Source organism: Talpa europaea (genome assembly GCF_964194135.1).
Source record: "Talpa europaea genome assembly, chromosome: 1".
Classification (NCBI taxonomy): Eukaryota; Metazoa; Chordata; class Mammalia; order Eulipotyphla; family Talpidae; genus Talpa; species Talpa europaea.
Genome location: NC_140073.1, coordinates 43,678,838 through 43,706,758, shown reverse-complemented (window position 1 = coordinate 43,706,758; position 27,921 = coordinate 43,678,838). Strand labels below are relative to the sequence as shown.

At 35.9% G+C, this 27,921-nt stretch overlaps 2 protein-coding genes across 2 annotated transcripts; one reads left to right on the top strand and one right to left on the bottom strand.

Annotated features, from left to right (window-relative positions):
* Positions 1-2,085: 2,085 nt before the first annotated feature.
* On the bottom strand, positions 2,086-3,030 carry LOC311179832 (olfactory receptor 52D1-like; the record flags this gene model as incomplete). The annotated part of the gene is made up of 1 exon (XM_084247388.1): positions 2,086-3,030. One exon carries the CDS (start codon positions 3,028-3,030, stop codon positions 2,086-2,088), a length of 945 nt encoding a protein of 314 aa, XP_084103514.1.
* Positions 3,031-11,233: 8,203 nt separating this feature from the next.
* LOC311179768 (uncharacterized protein) lies at positions 11,234-27,510 on the top strand (the record flags this gene model as incomplete). Its single annotated transcript, XM_084247264.1, has 4 exons — positions 11,234-11,256; positions 12,880-13,775; positions 17,557-17,692; positions 26,511-27,510. The coding sequence occupies 4 exons, from the start codon at positions 11,234-11,236 to the stop codon at positions 27,508-27,510; spliced, it is 2,055 nt and encodes a 684-aa protein (XP_084103390.1).
* Positions 27,511-27,921: the final 411 nt, after the last annotated feature.

The window sequence follows — 27,921 nt, the reverse complement described above, 5'->3', positions numbered from 1 at the left end:
AGTGCTTTGCTTATGTTTTCTTCTATGTTATTTATGGTTTCTGACTTTGCAATCAACTTATACATTTTGAGTTAATTTTTGTGTATGGCATGAGAAAGTGGTCTAGTGTCATTTTTCTGCATGTGACTGTCCAGTCACAGCACCTTTTGTTGAAGTGACTTTCCTTTCCCTGTTGTATACTCTTGGCTCCTTTGTCATAGATTAACTGACCATATAAATGTGAGCTTTTTTTCAGGTTTTCATCTGTTCCATTGGTCTGTGTATCTATTTTTATTCCAATACCATACTGCTTTTATTACTATAGGCATATAGCAATTCCATTAATTGGTATTTACCCAAACAATACCAAATCACTAATTCAAAGGGATGCATGCACTCCTATGTTCATTGAAGCCCTATTTACAATAACTAACTTATGGAAACAATCTAAATATTCATTGACAGATGAGTTGATAAGAATATGTGGTATATATAGATAATGGAATACTTACTATTCAGTTATTAAAAATATATATAAAATCTCATCACTTGCAGCAACATGGAAAGAACTGGAGGGGATTATGCCAACATTTCAGAAAAAAATAATCAGAAGTTAAAACAGAAGCTAAACTTCCAAGTAAATGCAAAAGAGTTTTTTGAATCTGTGACACATTTTCCTATCTTAAAATCCACACAGGCTCATACAGCCTTTTCTTTCTCTCTCTGTAAAATCCACATCCCCATTCATGACATTACTTTCTTCTCTTAGCTATTTGGCACTATTAATAAATATCACTTTTAATAAAGCTTTTGTTGCTTCTCCTAACACAATGCTATGAATCCTTATAGAAATCTGTGTTTCTTCTCACCAGTGTTTAAGATCCAGTGTTACTTTTCCATGCACTGAACATAGTAGTTAAGAGCAAATGCTTTGAAAATGTTAGTGGAAACAGCTAAGTAGCCCTCCTGTAACATGATAAAAACTTGAACTATGATATATGAGCCTAAGAAATAGGAATGGTACAGATTCACCTTTAAGATGGTCCTAGACTAAATAGAAGGACAGTAGTAAGAAAAGAAGGAAGGTACAAATAATATTTCTCAAGGTCTAAATCACTAAAAAGAAAACACTAATTTGATGAATCAGCATGTATTTATTAATTGCCTCTGAAATAATTTCTATTCGTTTAAGCCAAGATCATGTTCAGGAGGACATGTTCAGGTTTTTTCCAGTGGAAATTTTTATATTCTTTTTTATAATTTAATTTTCAATATCATTATACCAGTGGCATAATTACTACAAACTTTAAGTTATTTATAATAGCCTCCTTTAATAAGGACATATAACATCTAAAGACCAGCATATTTGAATCTAACTCAGTGGGCTTGCCTAAGTATGTAACATCAAGTATAAAATTAAATTTATTTTTCAGGCTACTCCATGATGAGGTTATAAAGAGATCTCATGTTAGTTCAGGTAACAAAATAATAGCAGATACAAGTTATTCTTTGTGGGCAGGAAATAGTCTATGAGCAATACAAGGTTTAAAAATCAATGGACTTGTGATGATGACTTCTCCATGTTTCTGACTGGCAACTTGTCCTATGTCAATTCTTATGAGTAAACATATAGTTATTTGATATATTCAGAGCATATCGACCCTATTATATTGCCTCTTTTGCATAATATTGATAATTTTATCAATATAATTGATATTTTTAATTGCAGATACTTCATATGAAAGTTATTTTAGTTTTTCATGGGTTTCTTCCCTTTTTAAATCATTGTCTATTTGAAAATAAACTACTACTTCCAAGCTACACCATAGAACATCAGTAGCAGCACAGAACAGAAGGGGCTTCCTTTCCCATTCATCAAATTCTAAGTAAACTTCCTAAATTCCAAATGCACATAAATGATATGCCTATCAATTTCGTTAAAACTGGGAAATTTCATCTATGTGGGGGTCATTCTTCTCCATTAAAATGTGATAAAATATTCATTTCAGTGGTAGAAAAATTAGTTTCTTCATGAAGAAAGGGGTCAAATATTTATTCTTTCCCTTTCTTATTCTGATACCATGCCTGCAAATAATTTCATTATAATCAATCAGCCTTTATCCTTAGAAACCTAAGAACATATTCTCGAATTTTCTTAGTCCTAATACCATAAACAATCGGGTTAAGAAAAGGTGGTACCAGAAGGTACATATTGGCAATGAAGATATGAATTTGGGGGGCAACATTGTGGCCAAAGCGGTGAGTAAGGAAGGTAAAAACAGCTGTGGAATAGAAAACTAGGATGACACACACATGGGAGCCACATGTGCCTAGAGCTTTAAAGCTTGCTTCCCGCGAAGGAAGACGAAAGACTGCTCTGAGGATTAGGACATAAGACACAGCAATGAGAAAACCATCACAGGAACCAATGACAGAGGCCACGCTGAGACTGTAGCGCTTGGTGGCACCCGTGTCCACACACGCCAGCTTAACCACAGCCATGAACTCACAGTAGGTGTGGGCGATAATTCGAGTCCTGCAGTAGGGCAACTGCTTGAGCAAGATGGGATGGGGAGAAAAGAAGGCCACACCCCGGAATACCACAGAAGCTCCCATTTTAGCAATGCGAGCGTGAGTGAGAATGGTGGTGTGGCGCAGTGGGTGGCAGATGGCCACGTAACGGTCAATGGCCATGGCCAGGAAAAAACCCGATTCCATGGCAGTGAAGCTGTGAATGAAGAACATCTGGGTCAGGCAGGCCTCAAAGGCGATGTCACGGGCTTCGAACCAGAAGAGGCAGAGCATGCGGGGTAGCGTGGACGTGGAGAGCACCAGGTCCGTGACGGACAGCATGCACAGAAAGAGGAACATGGGCTCGTGCAGGCTGCGCTCTGCTCTCACCACCGCCAGGATGGTCACGTTTCCTACCACGGCCACCACGTACATGGAGCAGAAGGGAATCCCGATCCAGACATGCAGGTGCTCCAGTCCTGGGATTCCCACCAGCAAGAAGGTGTTTGGTGATGTCTGAGATTTATTCTCTTGTTCCATTGTGATGTCCTCTGTCTTTTGTTGATGAAATCCTCCTTTTTAAGACCAAGGTTTTCCGCCAAGACCATCACAAATAAATCTGGAAACAAATGAAAGAAATCTGGAAGACCCCGAAATAGCCCATCAGAAAATATCCAAGGTTGTATTTTTAGAGTGAAAGCAAACTTAGCAACATTAGCCCAAAACTACACAAGGAGACTTAAACAACTGATTGTAAACCAAGTCACGAATCTCATGGATTTCTTAACAAAACAAAGGAGAAACCCCAACTTTATAAACCTCCGTGGACAATAAAATTCAGTATCACTGTTTGAATTCGCAATTTGTTTTAATCTTAAGGCCAAGTTAGGTTTTTATATAAATAGCAGATAGTATAAGTGAAAAGGATATCAGAATTCATCTAGCCTAAATTTGTTCTTTTTGAAAAATATTTATTTTTATTTATTTATGCAGACAAGAACTGGGGTGTAGGCCAGAGGTGTGAGGGGTGAGAGGATGCACCAGGAACAGAGTGGGGAACAGAACAGGCAGATCTACTGAAATGCACTGCTGAGGGGAGCAGCAGGTGAGAAAGGAGAAGTCTGCTACAGAAATTCGTTTTTAATGTCATTCCCAAAATTAATTTACTAGCTGATGTCTGACTATTTTCTGATCTGGGTACTCATGTCTTAGCCAGTCTCTTACATGTTTTTCTAGTCCTGTTACAGAATCAGCCATCAGGAGCTGTGAGAAAACACCATCTTTCCTGCAGAGTTCTACAGGCCCACCCATCTTCTGCATGGGGGGTCTTCATAAAATCTGAAATTGAACAGTCACACCTCCACTAAGTTCTCTTTTGCAGTGAAACATTCCCAGCTTATATACCCACTTATTATAACAGCAGTTTTCAAAAATCCTAGCCCTTACCACTTAACACTTCTGTACATTTCCCAGTGGGGCCTCTTCTTATCTTTTATTACTTATATCTGAGTATACTAGTCACTGCAGAGAGCTACACACTTGTTAGCTCTTTTGATTTGTACACTATTAATGTGATTTCAGTTCCTATAATTTATATATGAAGGAAAGTGATATTGATCTTAAGACGAAAAAGACATTGTCCTGGTGTCATTGCATATGTTCACTTTTAAATAGAAAAATAATGCAAACTAAATATTGTTTGTCCAATTTTACAGGTAAGGATATAGAAGCTCAGAGTGTTACAGATAATATAAAGGCATCACAAAAAGAGTAGCTAAGATACCAAAATTCTAACATAATTCTGCAAGATTAAAAAGTCCACACTATTTTCTTTATGTCAAACTCTGTATCTCCTGTTACAAATGATAAATTCATAGTGAAATATAGCCTACTAATATTTTTCATAATTTTAAAGTCAGATTTCTCCCCTACCGTGGAAGCAAGCTCAGGGTGGAGGGAGGCTTTCATCTGGGTGTTCTGACTCTCTTTGACAGAAGAAGAAACATTCAAGGCAACTCAATTTTGCAAGAAAAGTTTAGACCTTATAATTAAGCACTATCTTGACAAGAAAAAAAGTTACTTTTCTCAAAACAAAATTTTAAGCAAATGCTTTAAAAATTATCCTTTTCATTTATACTTGATAATTTTTATTGTTTTATATTAGATAATACTTTAAAATAATCATTATCTAATTTCTTTCATCTTAGTTTTTCTTTTTTTTTTTTTTATTACTAAGAACTAATCAATGTTCACTCCCTGAATTTAATCAGTGTTGTCTGGATACTTTCCATACCTACTTTGAAACAATTGAAATATAATTTTGAAATCAGTATAGACCAATAACAGGGTTCTTTTTATCATTGTTTTCAGTCCTTTAACAGTATGTATACTGTTCATTAATTAGAAGGGGATCTGTTGAATTTAATTATAATAAGATTAAAAATACTGTCTACTCTGTCGTAAATTATAAAGTCTGGTATACTGTCTCACTAATCTGGAATTAGACCTATATCACCTAGTATTTGGGGGAGAGTATAGGTCAGCTTAAACTAGCTATACATTACTAGTAGTATCCCTGGAGTTATTTGAAAATTTTATCAGTTGAACGTGGAGTTTTTTGATCATTTACATGATACTTACAAGTATTATGATATTTGGTGCACAAGAAATAAACTTCAATAAACTTTGAAATTTATTAACTATCATTAGTAATGCTATAACTTGCTTCTTTCTTTCCATCTGATTATTTTTATTCCCGTCATGGACTCTTCTTATACCCTTTTATTAAATGCATTTATCTTCATAACAAGATTGATTGTTTATGCATACCATCATTATTTTTCTCATTTCCTCACCTGTAAAGTGGGTCAAAAAAAAGTTGTTGTTTAGTTTTTTGGAAGCTTAAGTTGATTAATACATGTTCATAATTTAGATTAATTTATTCAGAGTAAGAATTTAAGTAATTAAACCTAGACTTTGGTACATATTCCATAGATGAGATGGTTCTAATAAATCATTTAAGTCTCCATAGTCAAAATTGCATTTTAGATAAAAAAAGAACCATTCTTTCCAGACTTTTCACCAAGTACCTTTGCTATGTCCTGGGTGAGGTAACACCAGACTTTTAAACATTCCCAAATTATGACATCCTGCTTTGTAAAATCAGCACTTTTTCACATACTTCTCTAAATTCAATTTTCCTCTTTCTTCCTTTTATTCATTTCCTTTTGCTAGCTATTTTTCTTCTTGCAGTATCTATGTCAAAACTTATCTCCTGCATGAGGCTTTGCTGAATTACTTCAAACAGATGTCTGCAGGTGATCTTTCTGTGTTCTCATTGTGTCTTTTTTTTTTAATAATAAATTTTATTTTTATATTCCCCCATACAACTGCACATGCCCCATTCTGACCCCAATCCCTCCCCTCCCGGCCCCCACCCCCCAAAAAGTGTCTCTGGTTCATAGTTTTTTGTTGATTCTGATTTTCACTTTCTTATAGTTATTCATTTTCCTGATCCCTTATTTAAGTTTTCTAGATTCCTGCTATGAGTGAGACCATCCGGTATTTTCCTTTTTCTTTTTGGCTTATTTCGCTGAGCATGATCCCTTCCAGCACCATCCATGTTGCTGCAAATTGCATGTGTTTATCTTTTTTGAACGCTGAGTAATATTCCATGGTATATATGTACCACATCTTCTTGATCCAGTCATCTATTGTCTTTACATGTCTTTTTTACATTTGTTTGTGACAGAAAACTTATCAAACAGTGGAATATTAATCCATATATTATTGTTATGGCTCATGTCTCCCTTAAGAGATTAAATTATCTTGAGTCTAGAAACTATAGTATCGCTAGGTATTACCAGGTCCCAGTTCATAGACTGGAATCAGAAAATACTTACTAATAGACTATTACAAATAGCTGCACTATCTGTTCGGCTCTAAAGTCATGTTCTTAACTATAGTTCTATGCTGCTTTCATATGCAATAGCATTATAATAATTATTAAAATTTGTGCACAATATCTAGATATTGGAGTTAAGAGAATTGTTCCTGCCATCTTTGCCCAAAGGAGAATAAAAGGGTTTATGCTCTTTGGCAGGTCTTTATTACTACTTTGCTTTACTATTTGTTTTAAAATTAAGCTAAGGCACCAAGCATAGGGCCATAGAATAATTAAGTGAAATTTAGATTTCAATTCAACCCCTGCTTTATCTGAGGTCTTGAAGATATTGATTACCTAGATTCCCTAGTGAATTTCCACATTTCTTTGTTGAATGCCAAAATATTTAAAATTTAATATATTCATTCATAAAAGACCTAGATATTTGTGTTCACATATACTTCAAGAGATAATAGACCAAATTTATGTAAATCTGAAGTCCAAGAACATTGGGATTCTTTAATTTTTAAATACTGTGTAAAGTCTCCTTCTAGCATAACATATCAATATTCAAATAATTGCATTAAAATATGTATGGGTATATTTAAATAATCATATTTAAAACCATGAGCAAAATACTCTATTAACATACACTCTGAATTTTTTTTTTCAGAAATATTGGTCTTTTTACACTTAAGCCCAGAAATTAAGTTCTGACTATGGAAGTGGTAGACCAAGATATGTCAGCATTCTGCTCCAGTAAATCCATTAAGGAGAAATTTTTTATGTCCCAGAGAGTTATAGTCTGGAAGTCTTTCTATTCTATCTTCTTTCTTATATGTACATATTGATTCACTGGAAGATTAACTACATCAGAAATAACAAAGATTAATGTGATCAAGAGAATACAATGGTCTGGAGTGTTTTGACAGTAATGGAACTAGAGAGAAAAGCTTGGTTATGTCTTGTCCTTGCTCAGTAGATCAATAGACAGATGAATTTTCATACCTTACTTCTAGATATTCATCCTCCCACAAGAGTTGACATGATTGATCCGTGTCTACTATTGAATGGGAGGAAACTGACTATTCCTTGTTCACAGTTGTGTCTCACTTCAAAGGCTCTCCAGTTTTTGAAAAGCTTTATTCTTATTTGGAGAATCTATAATCTTATGCTCCCTATACTTTAGCAAATTAACAGATAATTACGTTTACTTAAGTTATAGGAAGGAGTCCATTTCATCTTCTGTGCAAGTATAGGTCTATGTCTGTCATGCTTAGTTTTTTTTTTTCTTTTTTCCTTCCCCCTCCCCCTCCCCATGCTTAGTTTTATTAAGAGAATTTGAAGAGATGGACATTACCTTTCTATGAATCTCGTAATTCTATAAATGCAGCTGTTTGAATGAAGCCCTCTCCTCTCTTATCCTGTATCTCTCTACCCTAACTCACCCCAAATAAAAGCTGAGAAGCACCTAGAGAGCCAGATTCTTTACAGAGCAGATGCTAGGAGGTGTTCTTAGTGAACAGGACCTGGAATTTCACCTAACTCCAAATCTCACTGGATTGTATAGACCTGAGGGAATTCAGTGGATCTCTGGGATAAGGGACCTTTTACCTAACCACAGGACCTAAATCACTTTAAGTTAGTGTAATTATGATTAACTGTTTCTTAAGATAATAAATAAGGAGATTACTATTTCCCAAAGGCCTGATGAATCCTTTAATATGGAATATATTTGTTGAATACGTCAGGAAAAATATTATGAAACCATAGATCTCAGGAGAAAGGATTATGCTTTTGTATTAAAAGGCCATCATTTGCTAAACCTAGACTTAGTACTTAAATTTTATTCACTGATCTTCAAAACATTTTTTAGAAACAGAAATCACTCAACAGACTGAGAAACAGAGATCTGTAGGTTAAATAACAAACATCAGATTCTGATTATAGGTGACATCAGAAACTGAGCCCACAGACCTCTGGCTTCATCATTCTCTTAATCACTATAGCATCAATATTTTAAAAAATGAAGTATGCCTGGATTAAAGTCTATTTTATTTCTTAAACAAGTAGTAAATTCAATGAATTTTAATGAACAATGTCCAAAATGACCAGCAAGTGCTTTCATAACCTGACTTTTGCTATTCTTCTGAAAAACTTTCTGCTACAGAGTTTACCTTTGAGTTTGCTTGATTTAGACACTTTCTTCTTTCTCTTTTAAGATTCTATTTTATGTTTTTCCTTCTGACTCTAATGTACTCCCCATTCCCCCTGCCCATGTCTTCTCATTTCCTACTCATTTATCATTACAGATGAAATGTCAACTCCTTAAGGGGAACTCTTTTCTAATGTTGCTATATTCAGGTGTTACGTTTCTCCTGTACCTATTGTTCTTCTATTTTACTGTTTATCATATTGATAAATATTTATTACTTGAGTAAAACACCAGGCCAGGTATTTAGAATGTAGTCTCACAAGTTATAAGCTGTGCAATCCAGGGACATCAATCTCATAGACCATATATTAATGGTTTCATCCGGACTTACTGCATGGAGACTTGTTTGCCATGAACCATGGATATTGCACATCATGCCTTAAATTAAGCAGTTACTTATCAAAAATTTTAAATTAATATCATTTTTATAGAGGTAATATTTGTGCCAACACTCTATATAACTTGAAGGTGCAGAATCACACCTCTTCAGATGTATATTAACACACTACACTCACAACCAATCACCCATAATCTTTCACCATAGTCCATTACCTTCCCCCACTCCAACTGCTCCCCAAACCCTACTGTCCACCTCTGGTTGTCTGAATTCTACAGTTATATTTCTATAGTGTGTTATGGCTTGGTTTGGTGTGTTGCAATACTTTTCTATACTTCACATACAAATGAAATAATCTGGTAAAAACTTTTTCCCCTCTGGTTTATTTAGTTAAGCATGATCACTTCCATTTTTATCCATGTTGTTATAAATAAAAAAGTGTCATCCTTTTCTATAGCTGAATAGTATTCCATTGTGTGTATATATATCTCCTTTGAATTAGGTGTTTTGTATTCCTTGAGTATATACTTAGGAGTGGAATTGAAGGAATTTAAATTATTCATTTATTAAAAAAATGTATTTATTATTTATGTATTGCTTAGAAGAACTGGGGCGTAGGCCAGAGGTACAGGGGTGTCTGTGAGTGGATTCACTGGAATTAAAGTGGGGAGCACAGCAGGTGTATCTATTGAAGTACACTGCTAAGAGGAGCTGTGGGTGAGACAGGAGAGGTCTGCTGTGCCATATGTGGGTGAGCTCAATGGTCGGGGATCAAACTCAGGCTTTAGCAGTGACAACGCTGAGACTTAACCCCTAGGTCACCAGGGAGGCCTGAACTGAAGAATTTTGTAGATATATTACTTATGTTTTGAGAAAGTTCTTTACTATTTTCCATAGCGGCTATACCAGTCTATATTCCCACCAAAAGCATACAACTGTTCCTTTTTCCAAAACCCTTGCCATCACTTGTCCTTTTTGGTATTTTGATATGGACTGTCATCACTGGCATGAGGTGATCTCTCATTTGCATTTCCCTGATGGTAAGCAGTGATGGGCATTTTTTTTTTCATGTGCCTGTTGGCTATATGCATGTTTTCTTTGTAAAGTACCTATCTTGATCTGCCCAATTTTTTGATTAGGTACTTTGTTTTCATTTTATTGAGTTGTATGAGTTCTTTGTAGATCTTGAATATATTTTCTCTATATTATTGAGTTGTGTTTAGTACTTTAACTTACAAATTATATTTTTTCTATATGTGCATTTAAATCTATTATTTCTAAGCATAATTTTTCTATATTCCTTATGTTTCTTTTTTCTTCATTTCATGAGTAAATAAATGTTATTCTTATTTACAAAGCATTTGGAACTCTTTCAAATAAAAGTTTTTTATTTTTAATTTACTTTCATTTTTTTTTTAATATTGGATATAGAAGTGTGATTTACCATAAATCTCAGCTTCTCAGTTCTAATTTCATTGATCTATGCAAGGTCCCTGTCTTTCACTATTTAATTGATTTATTTGTTTCACTGTATCCAAGTCCATTTTTCTCCCCTGTAGATAGTAAAATCCTACATCTAGATTGTTTGAGTCATTACTGGTTTATGTCTATTGTACCCTTTCACATCCAAAAGTGTTCTGCTATGGAAGGTAAACTATGTGACTCTGTATGCTTAAAACAATAATCTGTAATGCATTTATTTGTACCTTGCTTGTATGGGTTTTTGCCAAAGATATATTTTATTTTTTCAATGCATACATATTTTATTTATCTATGCATAACAAGAACCGGCATATAGGCCAGAGGTGGGGGGTGAGAGGATTCACCAGAGACAGTGTGGGAAGCAGAACAGGTGGATCTACTGAAATACACCGCTGAGGGGAGTAGCAGATGAGACTGGAAAGGTCCGCTGCACCATCCAAATGTGGTTTAGCTCCCTGGCCAGGGATCGAACTCCTGCTGCAGTGACTGGTGATAACTTGATAGTGCTGAGACTTTAACCCCTGTGCCACCTAGGAGGCCCTAAAAGTATATTTTATATGCTTGCATTTTAACATATAAATGGTGGTGCTAGATTATGTATATCAGCACACTTTTTATAATAATCTTGGCTGTTACAGATACATATATAATTGTTTATTTCATTACTTAGGAATGTTCTGATCAGAAAAGGAGCAGCTCTTATTACAATATATAAGCATAAATTTTCCACCTGGGAAATGTATTCTAGATTGTTACTTGCAACATAGGATTGGGAATCTCAATTATATAAATCATAGTTAATTTGGCATGAATCCTTTGTGACATCATGGTCTTAGGAGATTCTGCCAGGTGAGATTTCAGTTTGTTGAGTACATAAGGCATTGACTCTCTTTCTCACAGTCATATATACTCCTCACTAACGTGAGGAGTTGGAAATTGGAAACACACAGCCTTTGTCACTCAAGTATTACTTAAAAAAAAGAATTGGGAATGAACTCTTTGAACTATCTTTGTCCTTTCTGTCATCTTTCAAACAGGAATGGGAAATCACAGCACTTAAGGTATTTTCAATATTCTTTATTTTTTTGAAGATTTATTTATTATGCATACAAGAACTGGGGTACAGGCCAGAGGTGTGGGGGTGAGAGGATTCACCAGAGACAGAGTGGGGAACAGAACAGGCAGACTGACTGAAATACATTGCTGTGGGGAGCAGTGGGTGAGACAGGAGAGGACTGCCTCGCCATGTGGGTTTCTTTCTGGGGGGCCGGGTATAGAACTCATGCTGCAGAGACTCTGGATTGCTTCATAGTGCAGTGCTTAACCCCTTGTCCATTTTCAATATTCTTTAAAAAGTCATTGTAAAGTAGCTGGAATGACAAAATTTACAATTTAGTGTCATTTTCAGTGCTAGTTTCTATTGGTGAAGTATACCCTTCGAATTTATGTTTATGATTGTCATGGCCAAAAATGATGTGTTCTTTGTGTTTTGTTATTATTAGTGAAGAAAATTCTTGTGACTGCTTGATTGCTCATTCTTTTTCTTCTATTGTAGGAACTGTGCTTTTTCTTTTGTTTTTATATGTTAAATTATGAGTTGAGTAGAGGTAATTATGACATGACTATTTTCCATCTTAATATGGAAGTACCATCAATACAATTTCTGTGAGTACATGCTTTGTTTTCAACATTAGCTACATTTGCATCATTTTTTATGCATTTCTCATTGTTAGTATATTTCAATTTTTTAACTCTTGGCACTTGATATTTAATTTACCTCTTATTTGAAATTCATTTGGCCAATTGTGTAAACTGAGAATTGGAAAGGATTTTTGTTTCAAATATTAGATAACTTTTCCACTATAAGTTATTCATTACATCATTTGGCTGTAATATTCTCTGTGTTATATATAAAGGAATCATAATTTCCAACTGCAAATGAATTACTTAATTTTTGAATTAAAATTTAATTCAGAAATAATTAGCTGCATCTACTTTGTAAACTGCCGGTCTACTATTTTATTATTTTAGTAATCAAATATCATAATATGAAGAGATGTTGAAAGGAACAGTTTTTCTACATTATACAATTTTTTTTTAATTATGTAGGCATGTACTATCTTTTAAAGATTATAAATAAAGTTTTTTGTATTTTGTTTATTGAGGTAAATTGATACATTATGAAGGATCACATATACAAATCTGAAACATTTTGTGATTTGTGTTTACATTTTCTCAGTGTTTCTAAAACCAATGTTTATTTCTAGAGTCATGTGACTCTTTGATGACAGACCATATGGGTGTGATTATAAATTCATTATATGTAATCAGAATAAGGCTGTTAGAACAAATGGGGGAAAAGAAGATTGAGAATTTTATGATAATCATGATGATAGCTAACAACTTCCTCTTTGTCATTTTAAGGATAAAGACTTAGTACTCGAGCACATTTATAGTGAGACTTTTCAACAGCAGTGATTTCCCATCTTTGCTACTTACTGGTTTCTCTGGCTTGGAAGCTTATCATCTTCAGATTTCTGTCCTCTTCTGTTTCTTATATCTATTTGCCATTATGGGCAATAGCACCGTATCGATGGTAATCTGGATGGAACAATCACTTCATGAACCCATGTACTTCTTTCTTTTCACGCTCACAGTCAGTGACCTGGGACTCTGTGCCACTACTTTACCTACAATACTTAAGCTTTTCTGGTTCAATGCTCGTGAAATTCGCTTTGATGCCTGCCTTGCCCAGATGTACTTTATCCATGTCTTCTCCATGATGGAGTCAGGAATCCTAGTGTCCATGGCTTTTGACCGCTATGTTGCCATCTCCAATCCTCTCAGATATACTGCCATCCTGAATAATTCTACCATTCTGAAAATTTTTGTAGGGTTTGCATTAAGGGCCATCATTATTATCATTCCATTTCCTTTCCTCATTAAGCGACTGAAATTTTGTGAGGCCAATGTACTTTCCCATTCCTACTGTCTACACCCAGATATCATTAAGCTTTCTTGCTCTGATCATCGCATTAACAGCTTCTTAGGACTCATTGGCATTATCCTAACATTTGGATTGGATTCTGTGCTCATCCTGCTTTCTTATGTGAAGATCCTTGCGGCAGTTCTGGGCATTGCCTCCCAGGAAGAAAGAGTCAAGGCCCTTAACACCTGTGTTTCCCACATCTGTGCTGTGCTGCTGGTCTATGTCCCAATGTTGGGAGTGTCCGTCATTCACCGCTTTGGGAAGCACGTCCCACCCGTGGTTCATGCCATCATGGCCTATGTCTACTTGTTAGTGCCTCCTGTACTCAACCCAGTTGTCTATTTCATCAAGACCCACGAGATTCGCATTCGCCTTCTGCGTATTTTCAAGAAAATAAATACAAATCGATGATTATTAAGATTCAGATTTATCTACAATTGATTTCTTAAAGTCATTTCTAATTTACAATAGCAAAGAGATATCCAGATCAAAATAACCTGTTAAATCTGTGCACAAATGACCCAAAAACAAGAAAAAGGAAAAAAGGATAAAAAGGATAAGATCTAACACTATAAATCTGTGCTATAAAATTAGTAATTCAAAAGTCAACATTCAAACAGAACTCCTCCAGTATTAACAGTGTGATTCGAAATAAGACTACACAAATGATCAAATTTTACTCTAATTTTCTGTTATCAATGGTTAAAATCCATCTTTATTTTCATTAAATTTGAACTTATATCGTATTTGTGTCTATTTAGATGTGAGATGTTTTCTGAACTTGACTGCAAGATCTCCATAGGAAGAAGAAACTAAATCATTTTCCAGTAAAATTAACATTACTGAATATTAGTAATTCATTCAAACTAACATTTGCTCAACTCTAGCTATTGGACACAATAGAAACATATGGATAGAGCAATGTGAATAAAATAGGGAAATCACTAGTTTATTACTGTTTCATTAATTTAGGAAAATATTTTAAAATTTGCAATAGCAAAAGAGTCTTGACTTTTCACCTTGACAATAACAGTGAGATTTTAAAATTCTAGTCAAGTGCTGGGAGGAAGAGTTCTATAATTATGATAGCTGGGTCAGCTCAGAACCAACAAATATCTCTGAGTTGGTTTGTGGTCAGGGCCAAATTATGCATGGTTACCAGGGCTTAGTAGCTGAAGTCTGAGGTCTTCAAGCAACTTGACAAAGATCTCTTTCCATAATTGGACTTTTGCTTTACCTTTTATAGATGACATTAGATTCCTTAGCCTTAAAGGCAGAGAAACATGCTTGCTAGGATATAAAGGAAAGTTAGCTGCATTTTGCTAAGTGCTTACCATGCAGTAGCACATTTTGCTAAGTGCATTGCATTTGTCATCTTGTTTAAATATGACCACTAAGTAAATATGACCAATTTAGAGAAGGGGAAATTAAATCTCAGAAGACTGTTAATTCTTAAACATAATGTTATGATTATTATACCTGTTTCTTTATTAAAAAGTTCATTTTTTTTAAGATTTTTATTTATTTATTTACACCAGAACAGAGGTACAGGCCAGATGCGTGGGAGAATGAGAGGATTCATCAGAGCCAGAGCGGGGAATAGAACTGGCAGACTGACTGAAATACACCGCTGAGGGGAGCAGTGGGTGTGACAGGAAAGGTCTGCCACGCCATGTGGGACTCTCGCTGGCTGGTCGGGATCTAACTGGTGCTGCAGAGGCTGTGACAGCTTCACAGTGCTGTGCTCAACTGCCTGCGCCACCAGGGGAGGTCCAAAAAAGGTTCATTCTTTTTTACACAGAAACATGCTGAAAGTAATAATTAAATTTCAGTTACATTGGATTGGTTTAAAACTGCCCAAACCAGACATGTTTTTTTTCCTATATGTCCACTTACAAATAAAATTCTTCACATATAATTTATTAAAATATTTGGAAAACTAAGGTTCAATTAATATTTAATGAAACTTAACTACATCCATGAAATTATATGGCTCTCTAAGGGGCTAGCAATTGTATGGGGAATATAAAAATAAAATTTATTTTAAAAAAATTAAAAAAAATAAAAGTAACCAAGTATGTAAAAAAATAAATTAATTTAAAAAAATTAAAAAAAAGAAATTATATGGCTTTCAATTAGAACATGGTCTTAAGTATCTTAAGACATTTTTTAAAAGAGGTAAAAAATACAATGATCAAAACTTCAAGGGGTTACAAGTTAGAACAGGAATACAAAAAAAACAGATAAACATATATGAAAGGAAATAATAAAAATAATTTTAGAAAATAATTAATTAGAAGCTTTATAATGGAGAATTAATAAATAAACCCAAAGGATGGTCTGGATATCATTAGTACAATAGGCATATCAACACATAGCTAATAATGCAAACATTTTGAAACTCTTAAAATGAAAATTCACAAGGGCAGACCTAGGAATGGAAATGCTGGATCCCATGGAAGAACTACTTTTAATATTTTGAGCAAAGTCCATACTGTTTTCCATAGGAGCTGGACCAGTCTACACTCCCACCAACAGTGTAAGGAAGTACCTTTATCTCCACATTTATTGTGTCTGTTTATGTGATATGTGCAGTTCTCATAGGAGTGAGGTTGTATCTCACTGCGATTTTGATTTGCATTTCTCTGATGGTAAGTGATGTTGAACATGAAATTTCTACATGGCGAGGGAAAATGAGGGTGGGAACTCATCAAGGAGAGGTCCAAGGGTCTCAGGTTAATGCTTGTGGGTGCTTTGTGGTGGTCATAGTGTGGTAACCTGCATGTAAGAAGGTGCAAATCTATTCACTCAAATCATAAGAAGGTTATAACCAATGTTATCTCAATTAAAAAAAAAACAAAAAATAAGAATAGACAAATGATTTTAATAAATGTTTCTCTATAGAGTATATAGAGAAAGCAAGCACATGAAAAGATGCTTAATAACATTATGTTTTAGGGAAATGCAAGCACAAAGTCATAATTAGAAACACCTCATACTCATTAGGAGGATTATTAAACAAATGGAATATAATAAGGTTAAAGAAGATATGGCAAATTGGAAACTTTGCTCATTGCTTGTTCATTAGGAATGTAAAATAGTGCCTTTTCTGAGGAAAAGAAATGGCTCTCCTTCAAAAATTTAAAAATATAATTAATATATGATCCAGCAATTTTGCTTCTGAGTATATACTCAGTGGAATTGGGAATGGATTGGAGAGATACTCACATCTGTTTTAGTTTTATCCATAGTAGTTAAAATGTGGGCACAAATTTAGTGTCCATCAACTGATAAAGAAAATGTGATGCATATATATGGATGCAGATAATGGAATTATTTTATATGTAGATATATATAATGTAATTATTTCATATGGTTAAATAACCATATGGAATAATTGAATTCTAATAATTACCACAACATATATGAATCTATGAAGACATTATGTTAAGTAAAATAATATAGACAGAAGAACAGATATTGTATGATTCAATTTATATGAAGCATCAAGAATAGACAAGTTCATGGAGACAGAAAGTGGAGCACAGGTTATGAGGTGGGTAGGGGAAAGGCAATAGGGACTTTTAAAAATTACTATTAACAAATCCATATTTTACTCAAATGTTCTCTTTCTAGGCCTCCCCTGGTGGCGCAGTGGTTGGGCGCTGGGCTGCAAGGCTGCCCGCAGCCTCTGCAGCACCAGTTCAATCTCCGGCCCCAGGTGAGGGTCCCACATGGTGCTCAGACCTCTCCTGCCGTGTCCACTGCTCCCCTCAGCAGTGTACTTCGTCAGTCTGCCTGTTCTGTTCTCTGCTCTGGCTCTGGTGAATTCTCTCACCCTCCCATGCTTCTGACTGTACCCAGTGCTTGTATAAATAAATAAATAAATCTTAAAAAAAAATGTTCTCTTTCTACCCAATGTACTTAGTCTGTTCCAGGATCCAGTCCAGGATACCATATAATTAGTCATAATGTCTTTAGAATCTTCTTGATTATAACAATTTCTCAAAATTTTATTGCTTTTGATTACCTTGTCACTTTGAAATATCTTCATATTTTTTTATAAAACACTCTTCAATTGCTGCATTTCTTTCTTAGTGGTACCACAACAGATTACCACAAACTTGGTAATTAAAACAAAGGAATTATTTTTTTCACAGTTCCAGAAGCTAGAAGTTTGAAGTCAAGGTGTCAGCAGGACCCACGGACTTCTGAAAGGTCTAGGGAAGAATGCTGCCTTCAGTGTCTCCTTAATATGTCTGGTTGTGACCAGAAATCCATGGAACTCCTCAGCGTGTAGACTAATCAATGCAATCTCTGAGGCTGACTTCTTAAGACATTCTCCTTTGTGTGTCTGTGACTTCACATAGTCTTATAAAGACACCAGTCATAGAAGTTGGAGCTCATTTTGATCCTGTATGCCACATATTAACCTCTACAAAGACCATATTCCAAAGTAAATTTACATTCACAGTCATCAATAGGTCTCTTGGGGGGTGGGGCGAGATACAATTCAACCTATAATAATTAAAATTTGTCTGATATTTTGTTTGATTTTTCCCATCAGTATTTCATAGTTTCTGCATATAGATTCTGTACATATTTTGTTAAATTCATACTTAAATATTTCATTTTTTGATACTATTGGAAATGTCTTAATATATTTATTTTAATTGTTCATTATTGGTTTATAAGAAGTCAATTAATTTTGCTGAGCTATTTTCCCCAGCTATGGGGAAGTTGAGGCAGAGTCTCAATAGCATTAGAACATTAGTGGTGGAAGATACCATGTAGAATTTACAGTTAACTATAAGAAAAGAATCACATTGTAGACCTCTAGAGTTCTAGATCAAAGCCATAATACATTTATACTCCATTTATACACCATTAAAACCAACAAATGCAGGGAGCCTGCAGTGGTACTTGTGATTAGTACTCAATATTGAGTACTAAAGTCTAGTATGTCTTCTCTACCTACACTGACAGACTTTCCTAAGGTGGGAGTGGTCAGGCAAAAGGGAGACTGGGAGGTGGAATAGGGAGGAAAGGGGAACTGAGAGGTGAGGGGTGCAGACTTATAACTACTAGATAAATAAGTCTTGGCAATCTAATGCCATAGACATTAGGTCATTATAGATATCAGTGCCATGTTATAAACTTCAAAATTGCTAACACACTAGATCTTAGTTGTTCCACCACCAAAAAAGATAGGTGTATATGTAATATACATGATACATATGTAAATGTATCACTACATACACAGTAACTGTATACAATGTTACATATCAATTATATTTCTTTTTTTTAAATAATAAATTTTATTTTTATATTCCCCATACAATTGCAACCCCCCCATTCTGACCCCAATCCCTCCCCTCCCACCCCCCACCCCCCAAAAAGTGTCTCTGGTTCATAGTTTTTTGTTGATTTTGATTTTCACTTTCTTATAGTTATTCATTTTCCTGGTCCCTTATTTAATTTTTCTAGATTCCTGCTATGAGTGAGACCATCCTGTATTTTTCTTTTTCTTTTTGGCTTATTTCACTGAGCATGATCCCTTCCAGCGCCATCCATGTTGCTGCAAATTGCATGTGTTTATCTTTTTTGAATGCTGAGTAATATTCTATGGTATATATGTACCACATCTTCTTGATCCAAGAGGGAAGAAACAGATAACATTCAAAGGAAAACCAATCAGGCTGACATCAGACTTCTCCGAAGAAACATTACGGGCAAGGAGAGAGTGGAGGGACATAGTCAACAGACTCCAAGAAAACAGATGCCAAACAAGAATACTCTATCCCGCAAAGCTCTCCTTCCTCTATGAAGAAAGAATAAGGACCTTCCCAGACAAACAGAAACTCTGGAATTTCATTACGACTAAACCCCCACTCCAAAAAATACTACAAGGAACCCTAAAACCAGAACCTCAGAGGGATGAATAACAACGGAAAAAGGCCAAAAAAAAGTTATTAAAAGAATAAATAAATAAAATCAAAGGAAAGACAAACACAATGGCAAATACAGATACTAACATATCAATATTAACTCTAAATGTAAATGGACTAAACTCTTCAATAAAAAGACACAGAGTTGCAGCCTGGATTAAGAAACAAAACCCAACCTTTTGCTGTCTCCAGGAAACACATTTAGCTACAAAAGATAAAAATAGGCTCAAAGTTAAAGGATGGAAAACAATCCTACAAGCAAATGGACCAAAAAAGAAAGCAGGAACAGCTATACTTATATCAGATAAAACAGATTTCAAACTCAAAAAAATAAAAAGAGACCCCAACGGTCACTACGTTATGATCAATGGGACATAGAAGAAATAACAAGAAGAAATAACACTCATTAACATATACTCACCAAACGAAGGAGCACCAAAATATATCAGACAACTGTTGTCCTCTCTGAAAACAGACATCAGAGAAAACACATACATAGTGGGAGACTTCAGCACACCACTATCAACAATGGATAGATCAACAAGACAAAAAATAAGTAAAGACACTAAAGCTCTAAATAAGGACCTAGAGCATTTGGGCTTAACAGACATCTATAGAACACTAAACCCCAAAAAAACGGAGTACACATTTTTCTCAAGTGCACACGGATCATTCTCCAGGATCGATCACATACTGGGGCACAAGACAAATATCAACAGATACACCAAGATTGAAATCATACCAACCATCTTTTCTGACCATGAAGGCATCAAACTAGAAATAAACCATAAAAAGAAGGCAAGGAACTTTCCTACCTCATGGAGATTAAAAACCACACTACTGGAAGACCACTGGACTAATGAGGAGATCAAAGAAGAAATTTAAAAATTCTTTGAATTGAATGACAAGGAGGACACCAATATCCTAAATGTATGGGACGCAGCAAAAGCAGTAATAAGAGGAAAATATATAGCAATAGAAGCTCACATCAAGAAACAAGAAAGAACTCAAAGAAACAACCTAATCTTGAAGCTCAAAGATCTAGAAAAAGAACAACAAAAAAAACCCCGAAACCAGTAGAAGAAAAGAAATATCAATTATATTTCAATAAAAATGTTTTAAGTAAAAAGTTAAAAATAAACACAAAAGTTAGGGTAAGTGGTTGGTCTTCTCCACCAATAAGGAGGGAAAATTGTCCTTTCCACCAACAATGAAGGGTGACACATGGTGTCAGTGTGTTTGGTTTCTCTATATTCCACATGTAAGTGACAACATCTGGTATTTATCTTTATAAATTCTTTCAAATTTATAACCACATTATATTCACATTTGATTTTTGACTTGGATAAGTATGCATAATTCCTATTTTCCTATGAAAAAAAATGTAGTACAATAAAGACCTTTCTCCCAAGGCTGCTGGAGTTTTTTGATTATAATTTTAATAACCACAGATCATTAATTTTATATGCTTTCATTCACTTAGCCATTCTCTTTATATGTGTTGTTTTTATGGTTGCACTGACTAGGAAATAAATGAAGATCAGTTCTTTATGGAAATATGATAGAAGCATAATAGAAACAAAGAAAATAATCTCACCAAACCACACTGCATCTATAGCTCCAGACATTATGTAGCAAAGGAGTTATGATCTGCTGTGGAGCCACCATGCACAGGTTATTGTTTCCCCTTTCTCCATTTATTCACTAAATAAACATACATATTGAATCTCTTACATATTCTAGGTAACAGATAATATTCTAGGGACTAGAGATATAATAAACAACACATGAGTTCCATAATATTAGACATATTTGTTGTAGTGGGAGACACCCACAACAAACAAATAAAAATCATAATATTTTAGGAAATGAAAAGGTTCTTTGATGGGAGCTAAAAGGTTAATGTTATGGAGACTGAATAGAGGTGGGAAGAACATGGGAAGATCTCTTAAAGAAATATCATGTGAGGGCTTTCCCGAGTGGCGCAAGGGGTTAAGCACTGCACTATGAAGCAATCCACAGCCTCTGCAGCATGAGTTCGATCCCCGGCCAGCCAGGGAGCAACCCATACGGTGCAGCAGACCTCTCCTGTCTCGCCCCTCAGCAGTGTATTTCAGTCAGTCTTCCTGTTCTGTCCCCACTCTGTCTCTGGTGAGTGCTCTCACCCCCCTACATCTCTGGCCTGTACCCCAGCTGTTGTATGCATAAATAAATAAATCTTTTTTAAAAAAAGAAATATCATTTGAATTGATGCTTAATTGAGAAAGCTAAACCAGTCATTTAATGAATTGAATAGTGTGTGTGTGTATAATTTTTTTTTCAACCAGTCATCAGGACGAATCAAATCAGGGTTTCCTTGATCCTGTCCCTTGACTCTCCCATAGGTATTCCCTTTTCTGTGGAAATTCCCACTCTCATTCTGAGCAACATTCATTCTTTAGTCCCGAAGGTCCCTTCCATTGCCCGAGTGGCTTTGTTTCCCTTGGGCTTCTAGTGTCCCTATATAAACAGAAAATGTGAAAAGCTTTTTTATGCTTTTATACAGTATATGTATATATACTGGTAACCTTCTATAACTCCTGGAAGCTCTATCTCCTGCTTGAGTGAGTAATCTAACTTTGAGTGATTAAGCAAACTATGACAGTTAATTAAATACGGGGGAAACTAAAGTCATCTACACACTTGAGTAAGTCTGTTATTGAAAAAAGCAAAGTTGGGAGGTGAAACAATTGTCAATGTAATTTGGTGAACAAAGGTAATAATGATATGTTTTGAGGTCAGATCTAACAATGATGTCTGAGAGAGCAATCTAGGGGATTTTAACATGAGAACACAAAGCTGAGGAGGAAGGCGAGAAGTGACAAAACCACACGGAAAAATCCACATCTCTTTTTTCATACATGAAGAAGGATATTGTAAGTATTAACCATGAATTTCCTTTCATTCCGAGATCAATAATCACAATTAAACATTTTTAACATGGGATGACTCAACTTATCTACATTTTTAAGAATTTATTACCTGCTATAAGGAAAATATATTTGTGGGGAATGACATGGGAGTGAAAAGGAGATAAATTAAAAGGCTAACAAAATTGTTTAAAAGAGAAATCCTATCAATGGTAAAGGCAGAAGTGAAAGAATTAAAAACTTTGGACATAGAAACAATAAGACTGTTGATGGACTGGAAAGGAGTAAAAGAATTTGAGTAAATGAGGACAATACTTAGTTTTTACATTTGATAAACTGTAGCAGCACAAGTCACATTTTCTAAGATGGAAATATTAAGGTAATTATCAAGCATACTTTCAGGGCTGTGTGATGTTTGTGGTGACTTTTAAACACACAAGCAGAGCTATTCAGTAGACATACTGGTCTGGAGCTCAGTGGAGAGGTGAAGGATGAAGATGGATGGTGAGTTAACAACACACAGATGGTACAGTCACTGAGTTGATAGAGTTTCTTAGGAAATGAATATAATTATATAAGAGAACAAAGCAGAAGTAAAACCTGGGTGTTCATGAAGCATTTAAAAATCTGGCCGCCGAGGAAGACCCAATGAAGATTTTTAAAACAGCACATCTTTTACAAGGTGGGAAAAGCAAAATAAATCATGGTTTCAAAAGTCAATATATATGGGAAAATTATTTTCTAATGAAAACAAGATCAACCATTTCACAAAGTGCTGAGGTTGTATGACCATAAGGTTTGGGGGGAAGTTACTTGTGTCGAGTGACTTAAGATCATTGATTAACTTGACTAGAACTATGTCAGCTTTAATAGGGTTTCGGGAAAGATGCCAGATTAAGGATAGATAAAATGAGGTACAGAAACACAGATTATATACCCTATTGTGTTCTCACAATCCTTTTATTTATTTGTTAAAGATTTTATTTATTTATACAAGAGCTGGGGTATAGGCCAGGGGCACAGAGGGTGAGAAGATTCACCAGAGACAGAGCAGGAAGCAGAACAGGCAGATCTACTGAGTACCCTGCTGAAGGGAGCAGCGGACGCATCAGGAGAGGTCTGCTGCGCCATGTGGGAATCTCCCTGGCCAGCCGGGAATCGAACCCACGCTGCAGAGGCTGCAGACAGCCTCACAGTACCGCGCTCAACCCTCTGTGCCACTGGGGAGGTCCTTTTTATTTATCTATATTTAAATAATTTTCTTTTTTTTAAAAGGTTTATTTTTATACAAGAACCCGGGTATAGGCCAGATGTGCAGGGGGGTGAAAGGATTCACCAGAGCCAGAGCAGGAAACAAAACAGGCAGACCAACAGAAATATGCTGCTGAGGGCAGAAGAGGGTGAGACAGGAGAGGTCTGCCCTGCTTGTGGTTATCTCTGCAGCTGGCAGGGATCAAACAGGCACTGCAGGGGCTGCCAACAGCTTTGCAGCACTGCGCTCACCAGCCTGCGCCACCAGGGAGGCCCCTCACAATCCTTTTAAACATGTTCTGTAATTCCAATTGATCATAATCCTTGAAGAATGTTACTCATTCATTTCTTTTTAGCCCTTGTTGCCAGCAATATATACACACTCCTATTTGTAAATTCTAGGCTCTCAACTCTCATCATGGAACATTCCCCCTTTTTTTTCAGTCTTATTAGGCTCTGGGGTAAGTGTTAGCCTGGTAAATTTCTGCTCTTTTATTCTTTATTGGTGCCTACTTCTACACCTCAAATATGAGGGATAAATTACAAATCATTGAATAACAAGGACTTTAGTAACTTGTAAAAGGAGGAAAGTATGGCAGTAAAGAAAAAAACTAGTAAAAAGCAGAGGTAGTTAAGAATTTGAATGATCCAAGTTAGTTATTTGTTGTTAACATATGATGGTAAGCATAAGACTGAAGCTTCGTTTGTTTTGAGGAATATGGAGAAAGAAAACAAGAGAACAGACAAAACAAAACAAAACCAATTCTAGAAATCTGTGGACTTGAGTCTACCAGAGTGGGAAGATAGGAGTGGGAGGAAAGTGATGAGAAGGCACAGTGACCTTGGTGGAGGACTGTGGTGGTGAATGCTTTGTGGTAACATATGTTTGAAGTGGTGTGAATCTCTAACTCTGAATCATATGTATTAAACAGTTATCTCAACATTTAACACATCAGTCTTTTTTCCTTTTAACATATGATATTATTTTTAAAAAAAGACTAATGCTTCAAATACTAACCAAGCTAGCCACAGAGCTGCAGCAGCCTGTGAGGGCAAACAATTTCTGCTTTGGAACATCTCTATATACATGAGCAGAGTCCCAAAATTGAGATTTCCTAAAGATAACTTTTATACCTATGTGATTTTAGGCAACCCACCTGTCTTTAGTCTTCAGTCTACTTATGTACCATTCTTTTCTGATGATATCATTTAGATTTTTCATGGTAAAAATATAAGAATTAAAATGTAGGGACCTTCCTGGTGGCGCAAGGGATTAAGATGCAACCTATGAATCTATCCACAACCTCTGCAGCACAAGTTCGATCCCCAGCCAGCCACGGAGCTATCCATATGGTGCAGCAGACCTCTCCTGACATGCCCACTGCACCCCTCAGCAGTGTATTTCAGTCAGTCCACCTGTTCTGTTCCCCACTCTGTCTCTGGTGAATCCTCCCACCCCCCACTCCTCTGGCCGGTAGCCCAGTTCTTATATGCATAATAAAATAAATCTTTTTTTAAAAAAAAGAATTAAAATGTAAAAAATGTTCATATTTTAAAAGGCCAGGTCCACAGATGGGGACATTAGAAAATCAATTGTGAGTTCCAGTTACAACAAAAAAGGGAGGTTCCAGGATTAACAAGACTGATATCACTCACAAAACAATATCCATGGAACAGCTAATAACAACTCACTTAATGAAAACTCTGGACTCGTTGCAGTGTAGGTACACACAAAGGAACCACAGTGGAGGATATGGAAGCGATACCAAACTTCAAATACCCAAGATGGAGTAAATGAAGTAAGTGCTCTTTACCTTTGGATGCTTGTGGACTTCTCTTTCTGATTTCAGCCAGTTTGAGGGTAGATTTATTTACCTCTCTAGTTGGTATAACCACATACACTGTATATGCAATGTTTTTGAAGTATCCATGTTGATCCTATGATATTGTTTGATTAACCTTGTTGGTTTTCTCCGCTGGTGACAGCTAACTCTGAATTTATTGCCTAAGATTTTAATGCCATTCACTCTAAAATATTTCCATCAAGTGCTCTTGCCAGAGAAAATGGAATACTTAACCCAGAGAGAACAAGGTCTTAGAAAAGATCCTTAAACTGTATCGTATACAAAAATCAATGTCAAGTAAATGATGGATCCGTAAGTTTAAACTGAAGCAGGCAGAGGGGAGGGGTTGGGGAAGGGATAAGAACAAGAGGGAAGGAAGCACAACGGGCCATGAGGGTGGACTATGTGTGATTTGGTGGTGGGTGCACTGCAGTGGCAATATCTGATTACCTCAATTAAAAATATATAAATACAAAAGAAAAAACCCCAAAAGTTAAATAAAAATCTAACCAACTTATTAAAATAGAGATTTGTTGGTGAGTGAGTGAGTCATGGAGGTGTGAAGTTGTACTTCCCAAATTATAAAACTGAATGTCAAATAAAATTTGACAGAAAAAAAAAAAGAAAATATGAGACATATTGTTAGTATAAGGGACAAACATCCTATCAGTGACTCAAAATCCAGAATCAATAGGGTAAAATGATTGACAAAACTACATAATAACTATAAACCAATTAAAGGATTAAACACTGATATGTTAAAAGAGGGAGGTGAATTTAGATACTTCTTCAACATCTAAACTGGATAGATAATATGCCTACAAAGCAAAAAATAATTAAGAGGGCCTCCCCGGTGGCACAGCAGTGCTGTGAAGCTGTCAGCAGCCTCTGCAGCGCAGGTTCAATTCCCGGCCAGCCAGGGAGATACCCACATGGCGTGGCAGACCTCTCCTGTCTTGCCCGCTGCTCCCCTCAGCAGTGCATTTTGGTCCTTCTGCCTGTTCTGCTTCCCACTGTCTCTGGTGAATCCTCTCACCCTCCCACGCCTCTGGCCTGTAGCCTACCCCAGCTCTTGTATAAAACTAAATAAATCTTTTAAAAAAGATTTAAAAGAAATATGGGTTTCAATATTCTTAATATTGTGTGTTTTTCTTCCTTCTAGGAGTCCACATGCTTATGGTAAGATAATGGCTCCGTGGGGCAACCTGGTCACAGGTTCTAATTCTAGTTTTGGACAGTCTGTTTCACTCTACCTCACTGGAATTCCTGGCTATGAGAATTTTCATCATGTCATTTCCATCCCCTTTTGTGTGTTATACACAATTGGAATAGTGGGCAACTGTACAATTCTTCATGTCATTCGCACTGATAAGAGTCTCCACGAGCCCATGTACTACTTCCTGACCATGCTGTCCCTCACCGACATGGGCATGTCCATCTCCACCCTACCCACAGTGCTGCAAGTCTTCTGGTTTGATGCTCGGGAGATTGAAGTGAATGCTTGTGTAGTCCAGATGTATTTCATTCACACTTTTTCTCTGATGGAGTCAGCTGTGCTCCTAGCCATGGCTTTTGACCGGTATGTTGCCATATGTGATCCTTTGAGGTATTCTAGCAAACTGACCGCACAACGCATTGTCTACATAGGGATCGCCATTGTCATCAGATGCGCGATTGTCCTCCCTGTTATTGTTGTTCGGATTCCTAAATTTACCTTCTGTCGCTCCCATGTTCTCTCACACTCTTTTTGCTTGCATCAAGATGTCATCCGGTTGGCCTGTGATGACATATCTTTCAACATTTTGTATGGCTTGTTTGTTGTTGCTTGCTATTGGGGTGTAGATTCTCTAGGAATCTTCATATCTTATGCTTTCATCCTCCGCTCTGTGCTAAGTATTGCATCCAAGGGAGGGAAGCTAAAAGCCCTTAATACATGTGCTTCCCACATTTGTGCTGTACTCATTTTGTATGTGCCAATGATAGGGCTATCTATGGTGCATCGTTATGCAAAACATTCCTCCCCTATTATCCACATAACTATGGCCAATATTTACCTCTTAGTCCCACCGGTACTCAACCCAATTATTTATAGCGTCAAGACAAAGCAGATTCGCCAAGGCTTCCTAAAGATATTTTTAGCCAGAAGGTTTGGGCTTAATTAAACATAGAAAGCACATGATTTCCTTTTATCTTGACCTTAACATCTATTTTCTTCATCCTGAAGATAACCTATTTAGAGCTTCTGGAAACATTTGGTGTATAATCTTTCCATGATAATTTTACAAGTCCTTTCAAGGAAAATATTGTAATTATTTTTGGGTTGTTACTTCCTAACTTGAGCATATCAGAATCCTGGTCCAAAGAGAGTAAGTAAAAGGAAATTTACTTCATTCAAATAATTTATGGAGATAGTTTCTATTTAGATTTAAAAGAAGAGTTCAATTTTCTGTTAAAACTAAGGCATAGAGAAACTAACGTTTCAAAGACAGCAGGGGTATTATATGTAGTACCACTGGCATTGGTAACTAGGTAAATTTCTTTCCCATGAGGCGAAAATGGGTCTCGTTTTTTTT